At 42.3% G+C, this 22,459-nt stretch overlaps 1 protein-coding gene and 1 long non-coding RNA gene across 5 annotated transcripts in view; one reads left to right on the plus strand and one right to left on the minus strand.

The window, feature by feature from the left end:
• The window catches only part of PRKCQ (protein kinase C theta), a 186,046-nt gene that overhangs the window by 93,983 nt on the left and 69,604 nt on the right, over positions 1–22,459 (minus strand). Inside the window, 5 exon segments of the mRNA XM_042944801.1 lie at positions 320–493; positions 3,723–3,883; positions 12,544–12,661; positions 13,389–13,498; positions 17,468–17,597. Coding sequence (XP_042800735.1) covers positions 320–493; positions 3,723–3,883; positions 12,544–12,661; positions 13,389–13,498; positions 17,468–17,597 — 693 coding nt within the window.
• The window catches only part of LOC122223837, a 29,502-nt gene continuing 22,614 nt past the window's right edge, over positions 15,572–22,459 (plus strand). For 2 of the 4 annotated variants that reach the window (XR_006204513.1, XR_006204514.1), the window contains exons 1-2: positions 15,572–15,934; positions 18,456–18,541. This is a non-coding gene — a long non-coding RNA (uncharacterized LOC122223837). The remainder of the gene's footprint in view (positions 15,935–18,455; positions 18,542–22,459) is intronic. The other 2 variants (XR_006204511.1, XR_006204512.1) reach the window with 2 other exon arrangements.

The raw sequence follows: 22,459 nt of genomic DNA on the forward strand, positions 1-22,459 counted from the left end.
GTCAAGCAAGGCAAAGACTGCCTAGAATCCTGGTTGTTACAGAAGTTAAACCAAATTCTAAAAAACAAGCGAAAAGACAAACCCAGAAGGAAAGCCCCTTCTCAACAGACTATGTTAAACAATTCAAAATAGTATCTCACTGGCGTTTGGAGAAGAAGAAGTTTGTTTGGACAGATGGAAGGTGAGCTGAAAGGTAAAGAAAAATATGGGGACAGTCCCCCACATGTCCCAAGGGGGGCGCCACCAGAGGCCCCCGGCTTAGACAGGCACATTTGCTGGGCAAGAGGTGGATGAAGTGTTGTCTGAGCAGAAGTCTTACCTTGGTCTGGAATGTACAGAACATGTGCGTTAGGAACGGATGCTCCCAGGCCAAGGAGAGAACTCTCTTCTCTACCATTGTGCACTCAACATCATCGTCCATCAAAACCACATCTTTCTTTAAGGCTTTTATTGCAAAAAATTGATTGGTCTTCTTGAACTCTGCTAGGAAGACCTAGAAGCAAAGGTAAGAAGTAACTTTATTTTAGAATTTGGTCTCACTCGTTAAAGAAGAGACCATGTCCTGAGATCTGTGTTGGGTGAAACAAAGAGGATTTCTTCTCCAACCCCCTCCTTCCCCTTGACAGGGACAAAATAGAGCACTCCATTGATCAGGGATATTACCTAGGAGTTTCACACTTGCTGTGTACCTTTCCAAGGCATTCACAAAACTACTGTACAATTGGATGGGTTATTCTCAGGCCCTGAAAATTTCTGTGTAAAAAAGTATGACCTGTCTGCCCAGGGACCTGAGTAAATTTATAATATAAATTCCCAGACACTAAGTGCATATTGAAGAAAGCAGCAGCAAGTAGCAGAGAGGAGGACCTGATTATACTTGAAACATCAGTGCAAATGAGCATAAAACTCAGCTCTGAGTTTTACCCAGTTTTTCAGGGTGAAACTATAATACAAGGGGAATAGAGTTTTCCTCATGTGCCTAAAGAGTATACACCATTTCATCTGATGGCATAGACCTAAGGCCATTTTTCGGACCTACTATGTGTCAGACACTCTGCTACCCTTTACATGTGCAATCTAATTCTTAGCTCAGAACTCTCTGCAAGACAGGTAGTAATAATAAAAAGAACGAACTTCAAAGAGGAATTTCACTTGCTCAAATTCATGGAGCTCCTCAGTGGAAAAATCTAACTCCAAGTTTACTTTTTCTACTGGATTTCATGACTTATATGAAAGGACACCAGATGGCACATAATGGGGAGTTTCTACAACTTGTACTTTTGCAAATGATGCAGCAACAGATGACTGACAGTTGTGAGGACGTGGCATTTGGAAATAGAAAACTCCAGCCTGGGTCTCTTTTCACAGACATTTACTAGCTGTGGGAATGTGGATAAACCAATTAACCTCTCTGGGCTTCAGTTTCCTAATGTGTAAAAGAGATAATTGTCATGACATTCTCTAACTTGCAGGACCATCGTGAATATCAAATGGCTACCACATGGGAAAGTGGTTTAGAAACTATAAAATGCTCTCTAAATGACAGTTATTAAGAATACTTGTCATTTGTTTCTTGACTTTTAGGGAATGTCGAAGTCAATGACACTAAACCAGTACTGAAAATGCACATGTCTATGTTTAAAAATAATATGGTGCAGATAGCTAGCTTTGGGGTAGCTGGCTTGACAGAGGGCACAGAACTTACGAGAAGGCAGGCAAATGGATGATGTGCATATACCCAGAAAACAATGCTATTTTTTTCTGGACTGCAAAGTACATTGAGATAAGAATATGGAGGCTACCATTTTGTTGAGAAACCATACTTCCTGTATAAAGCCAAAAGAAAGAAGAAAAACAAATTTTGGAGTGTTCTTAATGTTGTGAGAAAGGGAAATATGGCTACTCCATTTTGCTTTTGTGTTTCATTCTCCTTTCCAGGGGCCCCATGGCCCATCCTCTTCAGTCTGTAGGGACTCAGGGTCCTGATGGCAAGAGCATACTGTTTTGGACATAGAACAGAAGACACCCTAAGGCTCTCAGTGTCCTTTGGGATATTTTACGAAGGCTTGTAGGTTTAACTTAATGTCTTTCTTATCAACCTTGTTCAAATATAGAAACCCACATGGGAACAAAGAATGATAAACATGTCATTAACAATTAAAAGTAGTCTTTTGGTAATTGTTTCTTTCCATAAAACATCCCCAAACCAGCCATAGCCGAAGAAGCTGAAAAGGCAATTTCCATCTCTATAATGGGCTTTCAATTTTTGGTAACAGGTTATAATTGCACATTAATTGGTACTAAATTATAATGAAGACTGGCTTTAAAATTGCTTATTACACAGATTAACAGCAAATGAGCCTGCTGTGTTTCATATTATTGTGGAAATGAACTCAAAGAATTAATGGATATCAGCTAGTTTGCAGGGCAGAATGCATTTTGCCAAAAGCAACGCACTGATGTTTAAATCCAACCCAACTGCGGCACAATGTCATTCAGCTGTGGTGATGCTTATTTGCATTCTAGTTTACTATTAAATAAACTGGGTGAATTTCCCAAAGTCTGGCGAGCAGGTGCAGAGCATATTGCTGGCCTTGGATACACAAATTTATAGAATGGTAGTTTCTGGCTAAAATTTTCCTAGGAGTTTCATCCAAGAATGTACAACAATGAAGGGAACAATTAATACAGTAGATACCCTTGGCATCTAGAATAACCTCAAGGCCTATGTTCCATGGTATTCCTCTTTACATTCGCGAACTTGAAAATTATTTTCCATCACTGACGGTTGATGGTTAAATTATGTCATCTTCCTCCTTTTCTTCTCATCTTCTGTGACTGACAGAGACAGCCCGTAACTTGAGTGTGTGGCAGGAAGAATTTAGAGGAGGGACTTTCCCCCGTGAAACTTTTCTCATGACTCTCCAGCGACAGCTTTGTTATGAACTGAATTGTACCCCCTCCAAAAAAATGTGCATGCCAAAGCCCTAAACCCTAGTACCTCAGCATGTGACTATATTTGGAGATATGGTCTTTACAAAGGTAATCAACTTAAAATAAGTTCACTGGGGGGCTAGTGTCCTTATAAGCAGAGATTAGGACACAGATACAGGGGGACGACCATGTGAGGACACAGGGAGAAGATGGCCATTTACAAGCCAAGGAGAGAGACCTCAGAAGAAATAACCCTATCAACACCTAGGTCTCAGACTTCCAACCTTCAGAATGATAAGAAAACCAATGTCTGGTGTTTGAATCACTCAGTCTGTGAGACTTTGTTACATTATTCCTAGCAAACTAATGCAAGACTGAAGACATTTGCTAGGAAAAAAATTGCATTCAATGTAAAACAACTCTCCAAGTTTGAGAAAGTAGCAAAAGAGAAATAACAACCAAAAAAAAACCTGTATGAAATAGAAACTATAGACACTGGCTGAGGCAGCTTCCCGTTTCTTTGATATCCATATACATCACACACATAAGTGTATGGGATATACACCTTTGAAGCAAAATGGCTTGGGAACAATGATTCCCAGGAAGCAGAGGCCACTATCCCCTAGAGTTCCAGATTTCCTTTTAATCAGACCTCTCTCTACCCAGTCAAAAAATGCACAGGAATGCTCTCTACACACCCACAACCTGCTCTGCTCCAATGAGTTCAGGAGCTTTGCTTTTCAATTCCTGTTAGTTAGTCTGTAGAATTCTACAGCATGGTATCATACCTTGCCAAAACTTCCTTTCCCCAACATTTTGTGCAAGATAAAATCCTCAATTTTTAGCTTCATATGTAGAGATGGTCTTTCTATGTTCGGTTCAGGTTCTGGACGATGGCGTATGTTCTCCATCCCGTCCAAAGGAGACTCCCAAGAGATTCCCTGAGGCTCTGAAAATAGCAAGCCAGTGGTTAAAAGTAAACAAGGAACAATGGAGGGGGCATTTTAGCTACTTTGAGAACACTTTCTCTTCCACTTCCCACTCTGAGGCTCCATCCACAAAAATGGGGGGGGAAAGGTCCCCTGCAGGGCAAAGACAGCACCTTCCTCCTGTGAGCCTGGAATTTGGGGCGTGGACTGCATCTCTTATCTACTCAACTGACTGGGAGAAATTTCATTTTAAGGAACATTCCAATCAGCAGAAGTCCATACATGCAAAACACATGAGCGCTTTAAATAATGTCAAATCATGGACAAATAGAGATTTTAACCAAATTTGAGGAAAAATGATTCTCAGCTACTTGCATGGCTCACAGACTCAGTGGCATTGATTCCTGTGGCTTCCACGTGAGGGATCAGGAAATGAAAAGCAGATCACTGAAGATCTGAATCACATCATCTATCCCCGTATTCAAGGTCAGCCAATTTATTCCTCACCCAATGACAGAACAGGTGCAGAAAGCTTTTTGGAACCTTCCTCCTACCCCCTTATAACATTTCTTTCCTTTTTTATTGAAATACATTTGACACACCATATTGTGGTAATTTAAGGTGTCCAACATGTTGACTTGATACATTTATATATTGTGATACGATTGCTATTTTACAGCACCTCTAGCATATCACATAATTTTGTGTCTTCTTTGTGGCTGGAATGACCTTTTTTATTTTCAGTCTCTAAATTTAACTTTCATCTTCTCCTTAAGTCCAAGGAAAATAATTATAGGAACTGCCCATGTTTTGAAAGCTTGCATTTGTCACTTTGCTTTTGTGAAAGATCTACATCACTACCTGTTTTTGCCAACCAAAAAAACAAACAAACAAGCAAACAAAACTGGACAGGATTTTCTCTTTTACAGAAAAAAGAAAAGTGCAAACAACATTCAACATTGGTGTTGCAGTGAGCAGACACAGCCAGTGCACCAGAGCAGTGAGAGTGGTGCCATCCAGCCCCTTACCCGGGATCTGCACTCAGCACCTCGGCATCCAGCTGCCAGAGCTTTGAACTGTGTGAGCATCTGGGCCTCCATTAGCAACATGTGTTCTAAGCTATCAGAAAGCCTAAGGTGGTTTTTGGTTCAGGGAATACTCAAAAATTGTTCCATGTAAATTAATGGTAATTTACGCCATTCTGGCTTCCAAAAGAGTTCATAGGGAGTCATGAGGAAGATGGCAAAGTAGAAGGATTACCTCATCCCCTGGGCACACCAAAGTAACAGCTACATCCCTACAACTAACACAGAAAATGACCTGAAGACTGGCAGAACAGACCTTCCACAGTTGACTATAGACAGGAGGCCACACTGAGAAAGATAGAAGGGGCAGAGACGTGGTTGGGAACCCAACCCCTGTGAGTCTAGCCACAAATGGGAAGGGCACCGCAAGCACAAGGAAGCCAGAGGATCAGACGCCATAGAAGGCATCCCTGGCATGGGGAACCTGTACTGGGAAGACAAGTCTCAATAACATTTGGCTTTGAAAAACAGTGGGGCTTAAAATTAGGAGCCTTAAAAATAAGCCAGGCTTAACCCTGGAGAGGGCAGGAGGGTGATAGGAAACTGAGTACCTACCATAAAGAACGTAAAGAACCACCATAATACCTTGACCCAAGACAGCACAGAAGCAGCAGTTTAAAAAGTTCCAGGAGGTATAGATGAAGGAGATTTATTGACTACTCTTAGAATGAGTGCTGGAGGGTCAGGGATCTTCCCCTTCCTAAGCCTAGATAGCCATCTATCTTGCAAGTACCATGTGCCCTGCCCTAGCACTCACCTGTGGACCTGCTCCATTCAATCTGTACACCCTCCAAAGCAGATATTGCCCCACCACCCCCAACCGGAAGCCCCAGTAGGGATCAGTACCACTCCAAAGCAATTCTTCCTCTGGGGTTTAGGGGAGATAACTCCACACACCAGGCACCCACAGTGCCAACAGCTCAGTCTCTAAGGGCAATCCCTGCCCCTCAATGTACCTGCAGCAGTGACAGAGATGCTAACTGCAGACAGATAGGCTGACTACTGGCCCCACACACCAACAGCCCCACGACAGCTTCAGACAGGCCTCTCAACAGCATGGGGAATAAATCTTGCCCTGTGTACCCACAGCAGGCAAAGTGGATCAGTGCATCCAGCTGGGCTACAGACAGTTATGGCTCAGCCTCAATAGTAGGATGTCCACAGCCCACCCAGGGACACCTCTAGAGTTCCTAATTCTGGTGGCCAGGGGAATTGAATTACATGACACCAATGGACTTCTTCTGATCAAGGCCACTACCTTCAAGACCAAGAGATGTAGCTGAATTACCTAATACATAGAAACTAACACAGACAGACAAAATGGGGAGATGGAGGGATACGTCTCAAATGAAAGAATAAGATAAAAATCACAGTTAAAAAGCAAAATGAAATGGCAATAAACAATTTGCTTGATAAAGAATTCAAGGGAGTAGCCATAAAAACACACACTGGGCTTGAGAAAACAGTAGATGAGCTCAGTGAGAACCTCATTAAAGATGCAGAAAATATAAAAAAGAACCAGTCAGAACTGAAGAAGATGTAACTGAAAGAAAAAAATACACTAGAGGGAATCAACAGCAGGGAATGCAGAAAAACAGGTCAGCAATCTGAAAGAGAGAATAATGGAAGGCAACCAAGCTGAACAGCAGAAAGAAAAAAAGAGCAATAAAAAATAAGAATAAGTTAAGGAACTCAGCAACACCATCAAGCATAACATTTGCATTATAGAGAATGGGAAGGAGAAGAGAGAGAAAGGGGGGCAGAAAACTTATTTGAAGAAATAATAGCTGGAAACTTCCCTAATCTGCAGAAGGAAACAGCCATTCACATCCAGGATGCACAGAGAGCCCCAAACAAGGTGAACCCAAGGTGGTCCACACTGAAACACATAATAATTACAATGGCCGAAAGTAATGATAAAGAGAGAATCTTAAAAGTGGCAAAAGTACACAGTTACATACAAGAGAAATCTCATAAGGCTATGAGCTGATTTTTCAGCAGAAACTTTTCAGGCCAGGAGGGAGTGCATGATATATTCAAAGTGCTGAAAGAAGGCGCACCTGGATGGTTCAGCCAGTTAAACGTCTGACTCATGGTTTCAGATCAGGTCATGATCTCAGAGTCATGTGATGGAGCACCACACTGGGCTGCATGCTGAGCATGGGGTCTGTTTAAGATTCTCTCTCTCCCTCTACCCCTCCCCCATGCTTTCTTTCTCTCTCTAAACACACACACACACACACACACACACACACACACAAAACAAAACAAAACAAACAAAAAACAACCAAACAAAATCTAAAGTGCTGAAAGAAGAAAACCCGCAACCAAGAATACTCTATCCATCAAGGCTATCATTCAGAATAAAAGAGAGAGAAAGAGTTTCCCAGACAAACAAAAGTTAAAGGAGTTCATCATCACTAGGCCAGCTTTATAAGAAACTTCGAAGGGAATTCTTTAAGTGAAAATAGAAGGCCATAATTAAAAGAAAATTATGAAAGGATGAAATTTCACTGATAAAAGCAAATGTATATTAAAGGTAGATTAATTACTTATAAAGTGAAAAGGCTGGTTAGAACACAAAAGTAGTAAAATTATATCTACAAACATTAGCCAAGGTATTCACAAAATAAAAAGATGTAAAACATGACATCATATACATAAAAGGTGGGGCAGGGGTAAGAATTTAGTGCTTTTAGAATGTGTTTGAACTTAAGTGTCCATCAACATAGTATAGACTGTTGTACACATAAGAGGTTATATATGAACCCAATAAACACAAATCAAAAACCAATGGTAGATACACAAAAAATAAAGGGAAAGGAATCCAAGCATAACACTAAAGAAAGTAACCAAATCACACTGAAAGAGAGCAATGGGAGAAGGAAAGAAGAAAACTACAAAAATAGCCAGAAGAATTAACAAAATGGCAAGAAGTACACACCTATCAATAATTACCCTAAAGGTAAATGTACTTCATACTCTAACCAAAAGACAGACGGTGACTGAATGGATTAAAAACAAAAGACAGACAAAAAAACAAGACCCATCTATATGCTGCCTACAAGGGACTCATAGCCCTAAACACACACACAGACTGAACGTAAAGGGATGAGAAAACATACTTTGCAGATGGAAGCAAAAAAAAAAAAAAAAAAAAAAAAAAAAAAAAAAAGCTAGGATACCAATGCTTGTATCAGACAAAATAGACTTTAAAACAAAGACTGGATCAAGAGACAAAAAAGGGCACTACATAATGATAAACGGATCAATCCAATAAGGGGACATAAAATTGTAAAAATGTATGTCCACAGTATTGGAATACTAAATTACATAAAGCAAATATTAGGGATATAAAGGGAGAAATTGACAGTAATACAATGATACCAGGGACTTCAATACCCCACTTACATCAATGGATAAATCACCCAGACAGAATGTCGATAAGGAAACAGTGACTTTGAACATGTTAGACCAGATTGACCTAACAGACATGTATAGAATATTCCATCCCAAAGCAGCAGAATACACATTCTTCTCAAATGCATGTGGAGCATTCTCCAGAATACATCACATGTTAGGCAACAAAAAAGTGTCAATAAATTTAGGGAGACTGAAGCTATAGCAAGTCTCCATTCCAACCACAATGGTATGAAACTAGAAACCAACTACAAGAAAAAAATCTAAAAAGCCCCACAAACACACAGAGCTAAACAACATGCTCCTAAACAATGCACGGGTCAACAAATCAAAGAAAAAAATCAGAAAATACATGGAGACAAATAAAAATGAAAAAACAATGATCTATAATCTTTGGGACACAGTAAAAGTAGTTCTAAAAAGAAACTTCAGAGCAATACAGGCCTACCTCAGAAAACAAGCAAAATCTGAAATAAACAACCTAACCTTACACCTAAATGAGCTGGAAAAAAAAAACAAACCCAAAGATAGTGGAAGGAAGGAAATAATAAAGAGTACAAGAGAGGTTGCCTGGGTGGCTCAGTCTGACTTCGGCTCAGGTCACGATCTCACAGTTTGTGAGTTTGAGCCCCACGTCAGGCTCTGTGCTGACAGCTCAGAGCCTGGAGCCTGCTTCCGATTCTGTGTCTCCCTCTCTCTGCCCCTCCCCTGCTCGTGCGCTCGCTCTCTCTCTCGCTCTCTCTCTCTTAAAAATAAATAAATAAATAAATAAATAAATAAATAAATAAATAAAGAGTTAATACCTATTCTTCTCAAACTATACCAAAAACAGAAGAGGAAGGAAAACTTCCAAATTCATTCAATGAGGCCAGGATTACCCTGATACCAAAACTACAAAAAAAGAAAACTGTAGGCTAATATCTCTGATTAACACAGATGCAAATATCTTTAAAAAATATTAGCAAACTGAACTCAGCAATACATTAAAAAAAGTCATTCATCACAATCAAGTGAGTTTTATTGCAGGGATATAAGAGTAGTTCAGTATTTGCAAATCAATCAATGTGATATACCATATTAAAAAGAGGAAAGATAAAAAACACATGGTCATCTCAATAGATGCAGAGAAACCATTTGACAAAATACAACATACCTTAATGATAAAAACTCTCAACAAAGTGGGTTTAGAGGGAATACCCCAACGTAATAAAGACCATACATAACAAACCCACAGCTAACACCATACTCAATAGTGAAAAACTAAAAGTTTTTCTCTAAGATAAGGACAAGATAAAGATGTCCACTCAAGCCACTTTAATTCCACACAGTGCTAGAAATCCTAGCTGCAGCCATCACATAAGAAAAAGGAATAAAAGCCATCAGAATTGATAAGGGAAAAGTAAAACTGTCACATTTGCAAATGACATATATTTGGAAAAACCTAAAGACTGCACCAAAAAACCTATTAGAACTGAAAATGCAAAGTCAAAGAATACAAAATTAATATACAGAAATGTGTTGCATTTCTGTACACTAATAACAGAGTAGCAGAAAGAAAAACTAAGAAAACAATCCGAATTACAATTGCATCAAGAAGAATAAAGTAAAAGGAAGAAACTTAACCAAGGAGGTGAAACCTGTACTTTGAAAACTATAAAACATTGACTAAAGAAATTGAAGTGACAGAAACAAATGGAAAGATATTCTGTGCTCAGGGATTGGAAGAATTAACATTGCTAAAATGTCCATACTACCCAAAGCACTCTACAGATTCAGTTTAATCCCTATCGATATACCAAGAGCATTCTTCACAGAACTAGAGTAATATTAAAATTTGTATGGAATCACAAAGACCTTGAATAGCCAAAGTGATCTTGAAGAAGAACAAAGCTGGAAGTATCATAATCACAGATTTTAAGATATACTACAAAGCTATTATAATCAAAACAGTATGGTACCAGCACAAAAGCAGACATATATATCAGTGAAACAGAATAGAGCTCCCCTAAATAAACCCACACCCATATGGTCAGTGAATCTATGACAAAGGAGACAAGAATACACAGTGGGGAAAAAGAGTTTTTTTTTTTAACAGTCCTTTCAACAAATGGTGTTGGGATAACTGAACAGCTATATGCAAAAGAACAAAACTGGACCTCTTTCTTAAACCACACACAAAACTAAATTTACAGTGGATTAAGACCTATGTATGAGACCTTAAACCATAAAACTTCTAAAGGAAGACACAGGTAGTAATATCTTAGACATCAGTCTTAGCAACATATTTATGGATGTGTCTCCTAGGCAAGGGAAAGGAAAGCAAAAATAAACTATTGGGACTATACCAAAATAAAAAACTTTTGCACAGCAAAGGAAACCATAAACAAAACAAAAAGGCAAGGTAGTGAATGGGAGGAGATATTTGCAAATGCTATATCTGATGAGGGATTTATATGCAAAATATATAAAGAACTTGTACAACTCAACACCGAAAAAAAAACAGATTAAAAAATGGCCAGAGGATCTGAACAGACATTTTTCCAAAGAAGACATACTAATGGCCAACAGACATATGAAAAGATGCTGAACATCATCAATCATCAGGGAAATGCAAATAAAGATCGCAATGAGGTATCATCTTATGCCAGTCAGAATGGCTAGTATCAAAAAGACAAGAAATAGCAACAGCTGGTGAGGATGTGGAGAAAAAGAAACAGTATGGTGGCAGTGGGAAAGCAAACTGGTCCAGCCACTGTGGAAAACAGTAGGAGGTTCCGCAAAAAATTAAAAATAGAACTACCATGCAATCCAGTAATTGCACTACTGGGTATTTACCTAAAGAAAATGAAAACACTAGTTCAAAAAGATATACACATTCCTATGTTTATTGCAGCATTATTTACAATAGCCAAGATATGGAAGCAACCCAAGTGTCCATCAACAGATGAGCGGATAAAGAAGCTATGATATATATACAAGGGAATATTAGCCATAAAAAGGAATGAGATCTTGCCACTGTGACAACGTGAATGGATGTGGAGGGTATCATGGTAAATGAAATAAGACAGAGAAAGACAAATTCCATACAATTTCACTTATATGTGGAATCTAAAAAACAAAACAAAACCAAACATTCTTTTTTTTTTAACGTTTATTTATTTTTGAGACAGAGAGAGACAGAGCATGAAGGGGGAGGGTCAGAGAGAGGGAGACACAGACTCTGAAATAGGCTCCAGGCTCTGAGCCATCAGCACAGAGCCCGATGCGGGGCCTGAACTCGAGGACCGTGAGATCATGACCTGAGCCGAGGTTGGACGTTTAACCGACCAAGCAACCCAGGCGCCCCCCAAAACATTCTTAAATATAGAGAATAAACTGGTGGTTGCCACAGGGGAGGTGGGTGGGGGAGCGCGTGAAATAAAGGGGATTAAGAGGTATAAAATTCCAGTTACAAAAAAATAAGTCACAGAGATGAAAAGCACAGCATAAGGGATACAGTCAATAACAATATAATAACATCATTATGGTGACAGAAAAACTTGGAGTAATGTACAGAATTATTGAATCAATATGTTGTACACCTGAAACTAAGTCACGCTGTATGTTAACTATACTTCAATTAAAAAAAAAAAAGGTTTCACAGGAATAGTCTACTTTAGGATAGTGAGGAAAACCTATATTTTATAATGTATGTTGAAACTATTCATCTCCCGGATTCATGTGGGCATATCTTCTCATGAACTACTTTCAGAAAGTAGGCTGGGGGACTTCCACGATGTCATGTATGTTGCACTAGTCTTCCCTTTTCTACTTTTAACCTTCCCCCAAAAGGCTCAAAGGTATAGAATAGGATGGCCTACTGTGACATTCCCACCATTGAAATTCATGGTAGATTTATTTTGCAAAACCTTTTAACAGTGACAGGAAGTAACATTCTAAAAACAAGGAAACGTTTGCAGCCCTACTGTAGACCTATATCCCATTCTCTCCCTGCCCTCACCTCCCACCCTCTTACAAAGGTTTCCTAATGGGGCATATTTTGGTTTCACTTCCAAGAAGTAGGAGCCTCCCACCTATCAGACCAGGTAAATGGAGAGTTGAAATCTAGAGGACTCCATTAGGGCTGACCAAGATTAATTGCTGACAATGATTCTACCGAGGATCAGGATAGCTACCTTTTTTCCCAGATGCTGGTACACACGGCAGCCTTGCTTCACCTTTTATGGAGCACGGGAGACCAATTTCAACGGGACCTTCTCTGAAGATGTGTTCACTATCTCTTAAGCAGCGAGCCTAGATTATAAACAAAGAGTCAGACCACCCACCTACCCACCCGCTACGGCCCCATCAGCTCAGCCTGCTGCCCTCGGGGATGAGATCCGTTTAAGAATCCTAAATGCATAGATATCCAACATCCTTCTTTCCCTCAGCATTCTTTCAGGATCTCACATGCTGTAAGAGTCTACCTATTATATTTTATACACGAACAGGCACATATTCACTTCCTTCATGCTTTTCCAGGGGCTAACTGGTTTCTCCCGTACTATCTACATCATTTGGTCACAATTAAGAATGGAAGGTTAATGGATGGAAAGAGAGCTTACAAAGGCAACACCAAGAGGGTTTGTTCTTAGATACAAAAAATTCAATTCTAGTCCTAGTGCAGGTGAGTAAACGGCAAGGCAAAAGTTGCCCTCGACTCAGTGTTCCGTGCACATTTTAGGGATGATTCTAGCCAGTAGATAGGTACAAAGCTGGTAATGAATCCTCAATGATTTCAATGAATTTGTTTCTGCCCCTGCTCATGCCACAAATAATTTAAGATCCTAAAAATATAATACAAATGCATGAAGTAAATCAATATCTCCGAGTGTGGATATGGGCATAAGGATGAAAGTCAGAGGCAAGGCAAATGCTCAGAAACAGACTCCATATTGCTCCACAGATCAAAGGGAAGGAGGACTCGAGTAGTCCTTGCTGAGTTGAAACTGGAGGAACTTAACCTAAAAGCCTTTCCTACCTGTTGAGTGCTCTCAATCATTGCCAGTGCTTCGGCCATCAGCTTCTGATTTATGCCACAAAGGTTGGCCACCTTTGTCTGGCATCTGTGATGTACGTTCATACCACATGCTGCAAAGGAGAAAGAGACACTGTGAGCCAGAGGAACAGAACTCACTGAGCGGACTTTGCACAGGTCTGCTTCAGGTACACATACATTGAAGAACGATTGGCAAATCCCTAGAGCCATCTTCCCAGCAGCAGGAGACACTGAATACAAATAAATGAGGGCAGTGCTTCTACAATGCCACCACGCGTCCACCTCCCCTTCCCAAGACTACACACACAGACCAGAGGCTCCTGGATGTGGTGCTGGGGAAGAACTCCCACCGGAAGCAGAAGCAGAGCCTTGCTGACAGAGGAGGAAGGCTGCTGTCGGTATGCATTTAGACTATGCCATTGCTGAGAGAAGAGCACCGATGCTGGCCCTCTCTGGTGGAAATGTGCCATGCCAGGATAGAAGGTGGTTCACTTCCACTCTAGATTGGAGCCCAAGTATCCCCTTCCCCACATGGGGTGCAAGGAGCTTCCCTCCCCTCTAGGCTGAAGCCTCAGCCTGCATGCATGGTGGGTGTGGTCTGTGCTTCGGGATGGGAGTGGGGAGAGGGGAAGTGGCCTGGAGGCCATTCTCCCCATATGGGAGAGTTGGGCTGGTTGAACCAAATGATCTAGCTCTAAGTCCTATGATTCTCGGGGAATATTCCAATTTATGAGTCTTGAAAAAAGTGCAGTGAAGGTCCACCCTCCACTTTCTGTGATCCCGTGAGCCTTCCTGGATTGGGATGTGTGTGGACCAGGGCGTCTGTAGAAAGACAGCTACTACTTCAAGTCATTGGTTTAGAAAAATGAAATTCTGCTTATGAAACACTGCTATTACAATAAAAAAAAATCTAATGTAAGATTTTCAAACTCCAGCTGATAGAATTCTGTTTTCAAGTCCTATTTCATTCTGTCAAGTCCATCAGTAGCATTTGTTATAACGGCATTAGGCAAGAGAGGCTATAAAACAACGCACTTTTACTATGACCTGCTTTTTTTTTTTTTTTAATGTTTGTTTATTTTTGAGAGAGACAGAGACAGAATGCGAGTGGGTTGGGGCAGAGAGAGGGGGAGACACAGAATCTGAAGCAGGCTCCAGGCTCCGAGCTGTCAACATAGAGCCTGATGCGGGGCTCGAACTCACAAGCCTTGAGATCATGACCTGAACCGAAGTCGGATGCTCAACCGACTGAGCCACCCAGGTGCCCCATACTCTTACCTGCTTATTAACCCGTTTGTGTGCAAAGAGCTTAGTACAGTGATTGGCATCAAACAGATGCTCAACAACTAGTCTTTTATCTTCATTATCTATTCCAAAGAGATATACATTAAACTATTGAAGTGGAATTTGAGCAGGCTTCAGCCTTTAGTTTTAACTGGCTGACTCTTCCTCCGACAGTTCATAATAAAATAGCATTTTCTACGTAAATATAAACCAGTACTTGTCCCGGTATATTGCATGATAGAACCCAAATCCATTCTAAGTGAAATCTTTTATGTATGACTAAAGCCCTTAATGTAGTCACGATGCTGTTTATAATGGCTTTCTGCCCTTGTGAATTTCAGCACGACTCCTACTGGATGTGTTTCTGCGGGTTGCACACTGGGAAGTCCCAGCTGCATTTCCTTAGTACCGCAAGGCAAAGGGAGGCAGTTGGCGAGGACTCAGCATGAAGCAGTGGGAAGTTTCACTTTGCTTTTTAACATGGTAGCCAGATCTAAGCTTGTCTTGGATGCTCTGGCATGAAGGCAGGCCCCACCCCCCTATGGTAATGTCCTATGTCTCTGTTACTAACCTATGAGGTGACAACTTGATCTCTTTGAGTGCAAACAGGCCCTTTGGACGATGATTTTCATGGGAATTAAAGTGGACAGAGGAAAGGAGACAGAATCAAGACAAAGGGAGGCCCTACTTACGAAGGTGGCTTAGAAAAGAACAAGATAGAAAGAGCAGGGCCAAGGCAGAGGAACAGAGTCCAGAGAGTAGAGAGGGAGGAGAGGTGCAGTCAAGGGCATGGGGGGTGAGGACACAGGGATGTCTGTAGGTATCGGCCAGATACCTACAGAGGGTGCTGGGGAGGAAGGGAGGGGAGAAGAGGGAAGAGGAAAGGAAGGGAGAGTGGAGAGGGGCTGCCTGGCATGCAGGAGGTGGGGGGAGACAGGGAAAGAGAAGGGAACGGAGGAGAAAGAACGTTAGGGAGGACGGAACAGAAACAATGGCTGTGAAACAATGGCGAGGAACCCCCGTAGAGGGTTCTAAGCTCAGAGGCAGAGACAGGCTGTGGGCACCACCGGGCAGCTGAGGCGCTCAGGCTCCAGGGAGGGGAAACCTGAGCTGTGAGAGAGACCATCAGAGGACCAGGGGAGCCATCACTTGTGCCCCGCTTGTTCCATTCGGGAATTACTTCTTGCCGATGAACTCCTAAAGATCCTCCAGACTACTAGGCCCACCTGTGTGCTCTCGAGCAGGTATAAACAGCAAGGTGCTCAGTGGCACTTCTGGGCTACGGAGGGATTATTGAGGTGAAGTTGCACTACATCTGGGTTTTGCCTTCAGTGATGGTTTGAAAGCCTAACCTTCCTCCTGCCTCCACTAACATGTCACTCCAGACTCCACCGGGCGTGTAAACGCAACGGGATTGAGGAAGAGAAGGCTGTTGAAGGGGATCCTTGCCTTTATTACTAGAACAGATGAACACAGGGGAGGGGAAGGGAGGGGAAGGGAAGGGAAGGGAAGGGAAGGGAAGGGAAGGGAAGGGAAGGGAAGGGAAGGGAAGGGAAGGGAAAATAAGATAAATACAGACAGCGAGGCAAACCATAGCACCTCTCAACTACAGAGAACAAACTGAGGGTTGCTGGAGGGGAGGGAATGGACTAGACGGGGGATGGGCATTCAGGAGGGCACTTGTTGGGATGAGCCCTGGATGTTATATGGAAAGGACAAATCACTGGGCGCTACTCCAGAAACCAAACTACACTGTAGGTTAGCTAACTTGAATTTAAAGAAATTTGAAAAAAAAAAAAAAAGATAAGAATTGCAGAAGATTTAACCAGTGGCATAAAACAAAATGGGGTGACCAAGAAAAAGTAAAGTGGCTTCTACCTTTAATCATTCAAAACGGAAAGGCCTCTGCCGCAGCAGAACTCCCTCCTTTTCAAAAGTCTATCTGGCCCTGTTCCACCCCCAGCCCCACTCAAAAGGCAGAAGTGGCTTGTGGGAATCTTTCCCTCCCTCCGGCCTAATCCTGATGTGACAGCATTTCGGTGTCTAGAGGTTATCGCCTTAGCCATTTGAACTTTTAGAGCATTGCGGTGCTGTTTACTCTTTCTCAGCGCAGGTCTAAAAATCTTGACGAGTGCAGAGCTGTAGGCTCAGTCCGGCTGTATTGCCAGCTGAATGCCAGCCTTCAAGGGGAGATCAGAGGAGGGAGAATGGTAAGAGGGGTGGGCGTCTTACTGGGCACTGTGAGTTTGCAGCACGCTTAGGGCCCAGAGCCTACGGTCTCAGTCACAGAATTCTCATGTGCAGGACCATCCATCAGCCAAGCAGATGAGCTGGGCTTGCTCCCTGATGGGCTACACAGAGAATCTGTAGGGCTGGTGTGAGGGAGAGAGGCAGGGTCAGAAGGGGCAGGCTCCGAATACTGAGACACGGCAGGGCAGGTCCCAGCCGGGGGCCAGTCAGGGAAAATACTATCTTCCTTTCTCCCCAGCACAACAGGGAACAAGAGAAGGGGGACAGGTCAGGAGACTTGACATTTAGACTCAACGGGCTTGCACTTCTCTGGGCTACAAGGATTAAGGTGTTGGGGGTGGAAAGGAAGGAACAGCACTGGTGTCTCATCTTGGGCACTTCACATTCAAGACGTCGGGGTCACCTGGGCCAGCTGGAGAAGTCCAGCCTCTCTCCTCCCCCCTTCCCTCATGCTCTCCATCAAGGCTGCAGAGCCACCCCTTAGGGGGCCCTCAACGGGGCCCACGCTCCTTTCCCATTGGACTCACCATCGCACTTGAGTCCTTGCCTCGCCAGGCCCCACAGCAGGGTCCCACAGTGCTCACAGAAGGTCGGGCTTTTGTAATTGTAGACTTTGAATCTATGTGGCATGTCAATTTTGAATCTCTCCTTGTGGAACTGAAAAAAGGAAGAACGTGTGACCAAACGCGCGTCCCCGCTTTTCAACTTTGGGTGTCTTGGCAGGCACTCGAGTCCAACAGAGCGCTGAAAACACTGGAACAATGTGCACTTCAGGGCATAAGTGTTACTTGTCAACCCTTCTGGCCATGGCCAAAGAAGGCAGGCAGCCATTAGCTCTTCCAGGCAAGGGCCAAGTGCGTAATATGCAGACGTCGGGTAACCTGGAGTAAGCTGAACGTGTGGGGCGTTCCCACAGAGAGGCTCACAGCTTCAGGAAGAGGGGCCTGGGGTAACTTATCTAAATGGGATCTAAGTAAACGTTGCACTGCCCTTCCTATTTTCGTACAAATACTTCCTTTTCTTTTTCAACCCAGAGCGAGTATGCTAACCTTTGGAAGATGTTTACGTAATACTTCCTCTAGGGGAAACACTGCTATGGGCTTAACAGTATAAAAGCCTATGTGTGAAACATGTCACAGCTCTTGCATGTGGATGGAGGGGGTGACAGGCAGGGAAAGGGGCCTGCCAGGTGCTGGGGACAAGTATGCCGCACATATTACCTCTCACACACGTGATATTGCAAATACCCCCTTGGAAGTCGCCTCTATTAGAATCCTCACTTGATACATGGGGAGGTTAAGCACAGAGAGGGCAAGACTCTTGTCTAGGTTGCACACGAGCGAGTGGGCTAGGACGTCTACAAGTCGAAAGTCAGAATCAGCCTATACCCTTTCACCGTTACCCTTTCTCCAACAAAATGAACCTGATGATTTAGGGGATGGGGAGAGGGGAGATGAGAGAGGGATGCTGGTGGTAGATATACAGCAGGATTTTTTTGTTTTGTTTTGTTTTTAGTTTTCTGGAGTTGAAATTATCTCCGTTAGCCAGCCGTATCACATGAACAGCATCAGCAGCCACAGCATCAGGAGGTTTGATTCCTGGTAAGAATACCGATATTCTTTGTGTAAGAAAGAAAGTTTTACCTAAGACTTATCATCTCTCCAGAAGTTCTTAATTAGACAATTCCCTTGGGGATGTGCACAGCAAAGACGACCTATTCATTCACGGTGATGTATCTAATATTACCACCGAGGATGTTAGCCACCATCGGGTCATTAGAATGGCTGTTTGAAATTATTTAAAAGTTGCCTAGAACCTCTTCTACTCATTTTCAACCAAGAAAAAATAATTTTCAGATCTCAGTTTGTATAAACATTCCCATGTAAATATGAACAATTAATGACAAGGTCCAGGCTGGGAGTCTTCTCCCTCAAATCTAAACCCCAAGCTCAAATAGTTCAAGATATGTCTGGGAAAGACTATAGATTTGTACTTTCCAGTATGATATTCATTTAGCCATGTGGGCCAAGTGAGCACCTGCAAGGCGGTAAAACGATACACTATCAGTATAAAATACACACTGCATTTTGAAGATTTTGTAAGAGAAAAAGAACGTAAACTATCTCATTAATTTTCATGTGAGGATACCTGAAAATTTAAAATTATACTCGTGGCTCTCATTCTATTTCCAGTGGACATTAGCCATTGAGGTTAAGAGACATTCTTATAATTTGTGATTTTTCCAGGAAAGCTGAAGGCATCAGGTAGAGCAGAAAGGCAGGTTGCGAGGTGGTGATTTGGTTTAAACAAACAAAACACTGGTCTGGCAGAGAAAGACAAATACTGTATCATCTCACTTATATGTGGAATCAAAACCAAAACCAAAAACAACCCCCCCCCCCAAAACTCATAGAAAGAGATCAGACTTGTGGTTCTCAGAGGCAGGGGGTTGGGGGGCAGGGGTAAGTGGAGGAAGGTGGTCAAAAGGTACAAACTTCCATTTATAAGATAGATAAATCCTGGGGATGGAACCTACAGCATGGTGACCACAACCAACATGGCTGGGTGATGTACAAGGAAGAGAGTAGATCCTAAGAGTTTTCATCACAAGGAGAAATCCTGTTTTCTATTTTTATTCTATCTATTTATTATTATTATTTTTTAAGATGAAATTTATTGTCAAATTGGTTTCCATACAACACCCAGTGCTCATCCCAGCAGGTGCCCTCCTCAATGCCCGTCACCCACCCTCCCCTCCCTCCCACTCCCCATCAATCCTCAGTTTATTCTCAGTTTTTAAGAGTCTCTTATGGTTTGCCTCCTTCCCTCTCTGTAACTTTTTTCCCCCCTCCCCCATGGTCTTCTGTTAAGTTTCTCAGGATCCATATAAGAGTGAAAACATATGGTATCTGTCTTTCTCTGTAGGACTTATTTCACTTAGCATAACACTCTCCAGTTCCATCCACGTTGCTACAAAAGGCCAGATTTCATTCTTTCTCATTGCCGAGTAGTATTCCATTGTATGTATAAACCACAACTTCTTTATCCATTTGTCAGTTGATGGACATTTAGGCTCTTTCCATAATTTGGCTATTGTTGAAAGTGCTGCTATAAACATTGGGGTACCAGTACCCCTATACATCAGCACTCCTGTAGGTATCCCTTGGGTAAATTCCTAGCAGTGCTATTGCTGGGTCATAGGGTAGATCTATTTTTAATTTTTTGAGGAACCTCCACACTGTTTTCCAGAATGGTGATGGATGTTAGCTGAACCCATCGTGGTAATGATTTCATAGTATATGTAAATCAAACCATCATGCTGTATGCCTTAAACTTATACAATGATGTATGTCAATTACTTCTCAATAAAACTGGGGCAGGGGGAACCCCCAACACCACTGCTCTGGGAGATTGAGACCTGAAATTCAGTCCCAGCCTGGCTACTTATATTATAGATGGTTGACTATGGAGGAACTACTTTAACCTCTTTAGGCCTTAGGAGAGTCACCTGTAATAGGAGACTGTCCCCTTTCCAACTCTAAATTTTAGGAGATACTCTGCTCTGCAAAAATTCAATCAATTTGCCTTCTCTGTGCCTGCCCCATGGCTGGAGAAAATCCCACACCTGGCAGGCTGGCCCTTCAAACTCAGGTGGACTTTTCACTGTCCTTGGTACTCCTACTGCCGTTCTCTAACCACCTTGCTTTCCCAAGAAAATTCTCTCACAGATCCTTTCTCCTCAAAGCCACTTGCTGCTTTCTCTTCTTCCTTCCCCCATCTCCAGACTGCACTGAAGTAGTAAGCTGTCTAAGGGAAGCTCTCTCACCTTCCTGCCCCCAAATCTACAACCCACTGTCATCTGCAGCCATCTTCTCCTCCCTTTCTGCTACAATTGATGAACCATCGGTCTGTCCATCACAGACTCATCTCCACATGTGCTTTGGACATCTTCCCCTCTTGCCAAGGGTGGACTTCTTCCCTCCTGACTGCTCTGGTTTTCCCTCTCTCTAGCTTCATCCATCTCTCATCTTTCTCCAGCTATGGGAGTACTGCCATCCTTTGGGTCACACCTCTTTCCAGCTACTGTTCTACTTCAATGAGCTTCAGGTTAGTCTTCTTGATAGTATTAGCACATAAATTGTGCCCATGTCATCAACTTCCAGGAACCTTCAGTGCTGGTCAATGAAGCGGACACTCTACAATTCTTTGAAATGTCTTGGATCAAGGACCCCAGATATCTCCATGTGGTCCTTATTTTAGTGGCAATGACCACAATTGACCCCTTTGCTTTCTGGTTTCTGTAACCTCATTTACTGTTAATATATGGAGAGCCTTTTCTGAACTCTTATTCTCAGTCATTATCCCAAGCTCCTTCTCTTCTACCTAATGCAGTTTTAGATTCCTTTGGGGAATTTATATATTCGGTCTATGGGCTCATATAAATTCCAAGTGCATATAAAATTGTCCACTGATACCTCTACTTGGATGTCTACAGGCATCTCAGGTTGGACTTATTAAAAAATGAAATAGTAATTTCTCCTCTAGTCTTACATTGTTATGGTTCTGCCTCTACCCCACTGCTCAAGACAAAAACCTGGGCATTATCTTTATTTCCCTCTCTTTTATTTTTCACATCTAATCCACTGGCAAATCCAGTCATTTCTAACATGGCAATCACCTGAAAATCTGCTCACTTTGCTCCGCCTCCATTGTTACCATACTGGTAACGTCAACCGTCCCCCTTAGGGGAACTTCTGTAGTCACCTCTGGTTTTTTATGTTCACACCTCAACCCACCATTTCCCTACAGCAGTCACCAAGTGGGCTTCCCACTATAGGTCAAATAAAATCCAACCACTTCACTGGGGTCTAAAAACCTCCATCCAATCTAGGTCCTGCCAAGTTCCCCAAATTCGTGTTCTATTTGTTCTCTTGCCCTTGCTGTTTCAGCCTCATGGTCTCATTTCAGGTCCTAGAACATGCGGACTCTTTCCCCCTTGGGGCCTTTTCTGTCTGGAGGCTCTCAGCTTAAATGCTCCCTCCCTGGGAGATTCTCTGACCTTTGGTTTAAGTAGGTCACTCAGTTATTTTCCACCATCACACCCTGTTGGCTATTTTCTTAGCACTTAATATAAATGGAAACAATACATTGTTGTTAATTACGTAGTTCCCTAATTTTATGGTAAGGTCCATAAAGGCAGGACCGGGTCTGTTTTGGCTCTGCTGTGCATTGTCTATAGTAGAGTATCTTTCATGTATTAGATACACACTAAATACCTGTTGAACGAAGAAGGAAATACAGGAAAAGGAAGTGTGCCTGACTTTCCGGGTCTGCTTCCCTTTTCTAGGGGGTAACTTGTTTCCACGTCATATGCCTCAAAGTTCGTTATGAAAGAAACACTTGCCTCTCCACATAAGAATTACATTTCTGTTACATCTCATACAAACCGTGTAAATGCTTACAGGCATTTTATAATTGTTTTCCTCTATTCTTTAACTGTCCCTTCTAGCTCTAGATGC

This window comes from Panthera leo, chromosome B4, assembly GCF_018350215.1.
Source record: "Panthera leo isolate Ple1 chromosome B4, P.leo_Ple1_pat1.1, whole genome shotgun sequence".
NCBI classification, from domain to species: Eukaryota; Metazoa; Chordata; class Mammalia; order Carnivora; family Felidae; genus Panthera; species Panthera leo.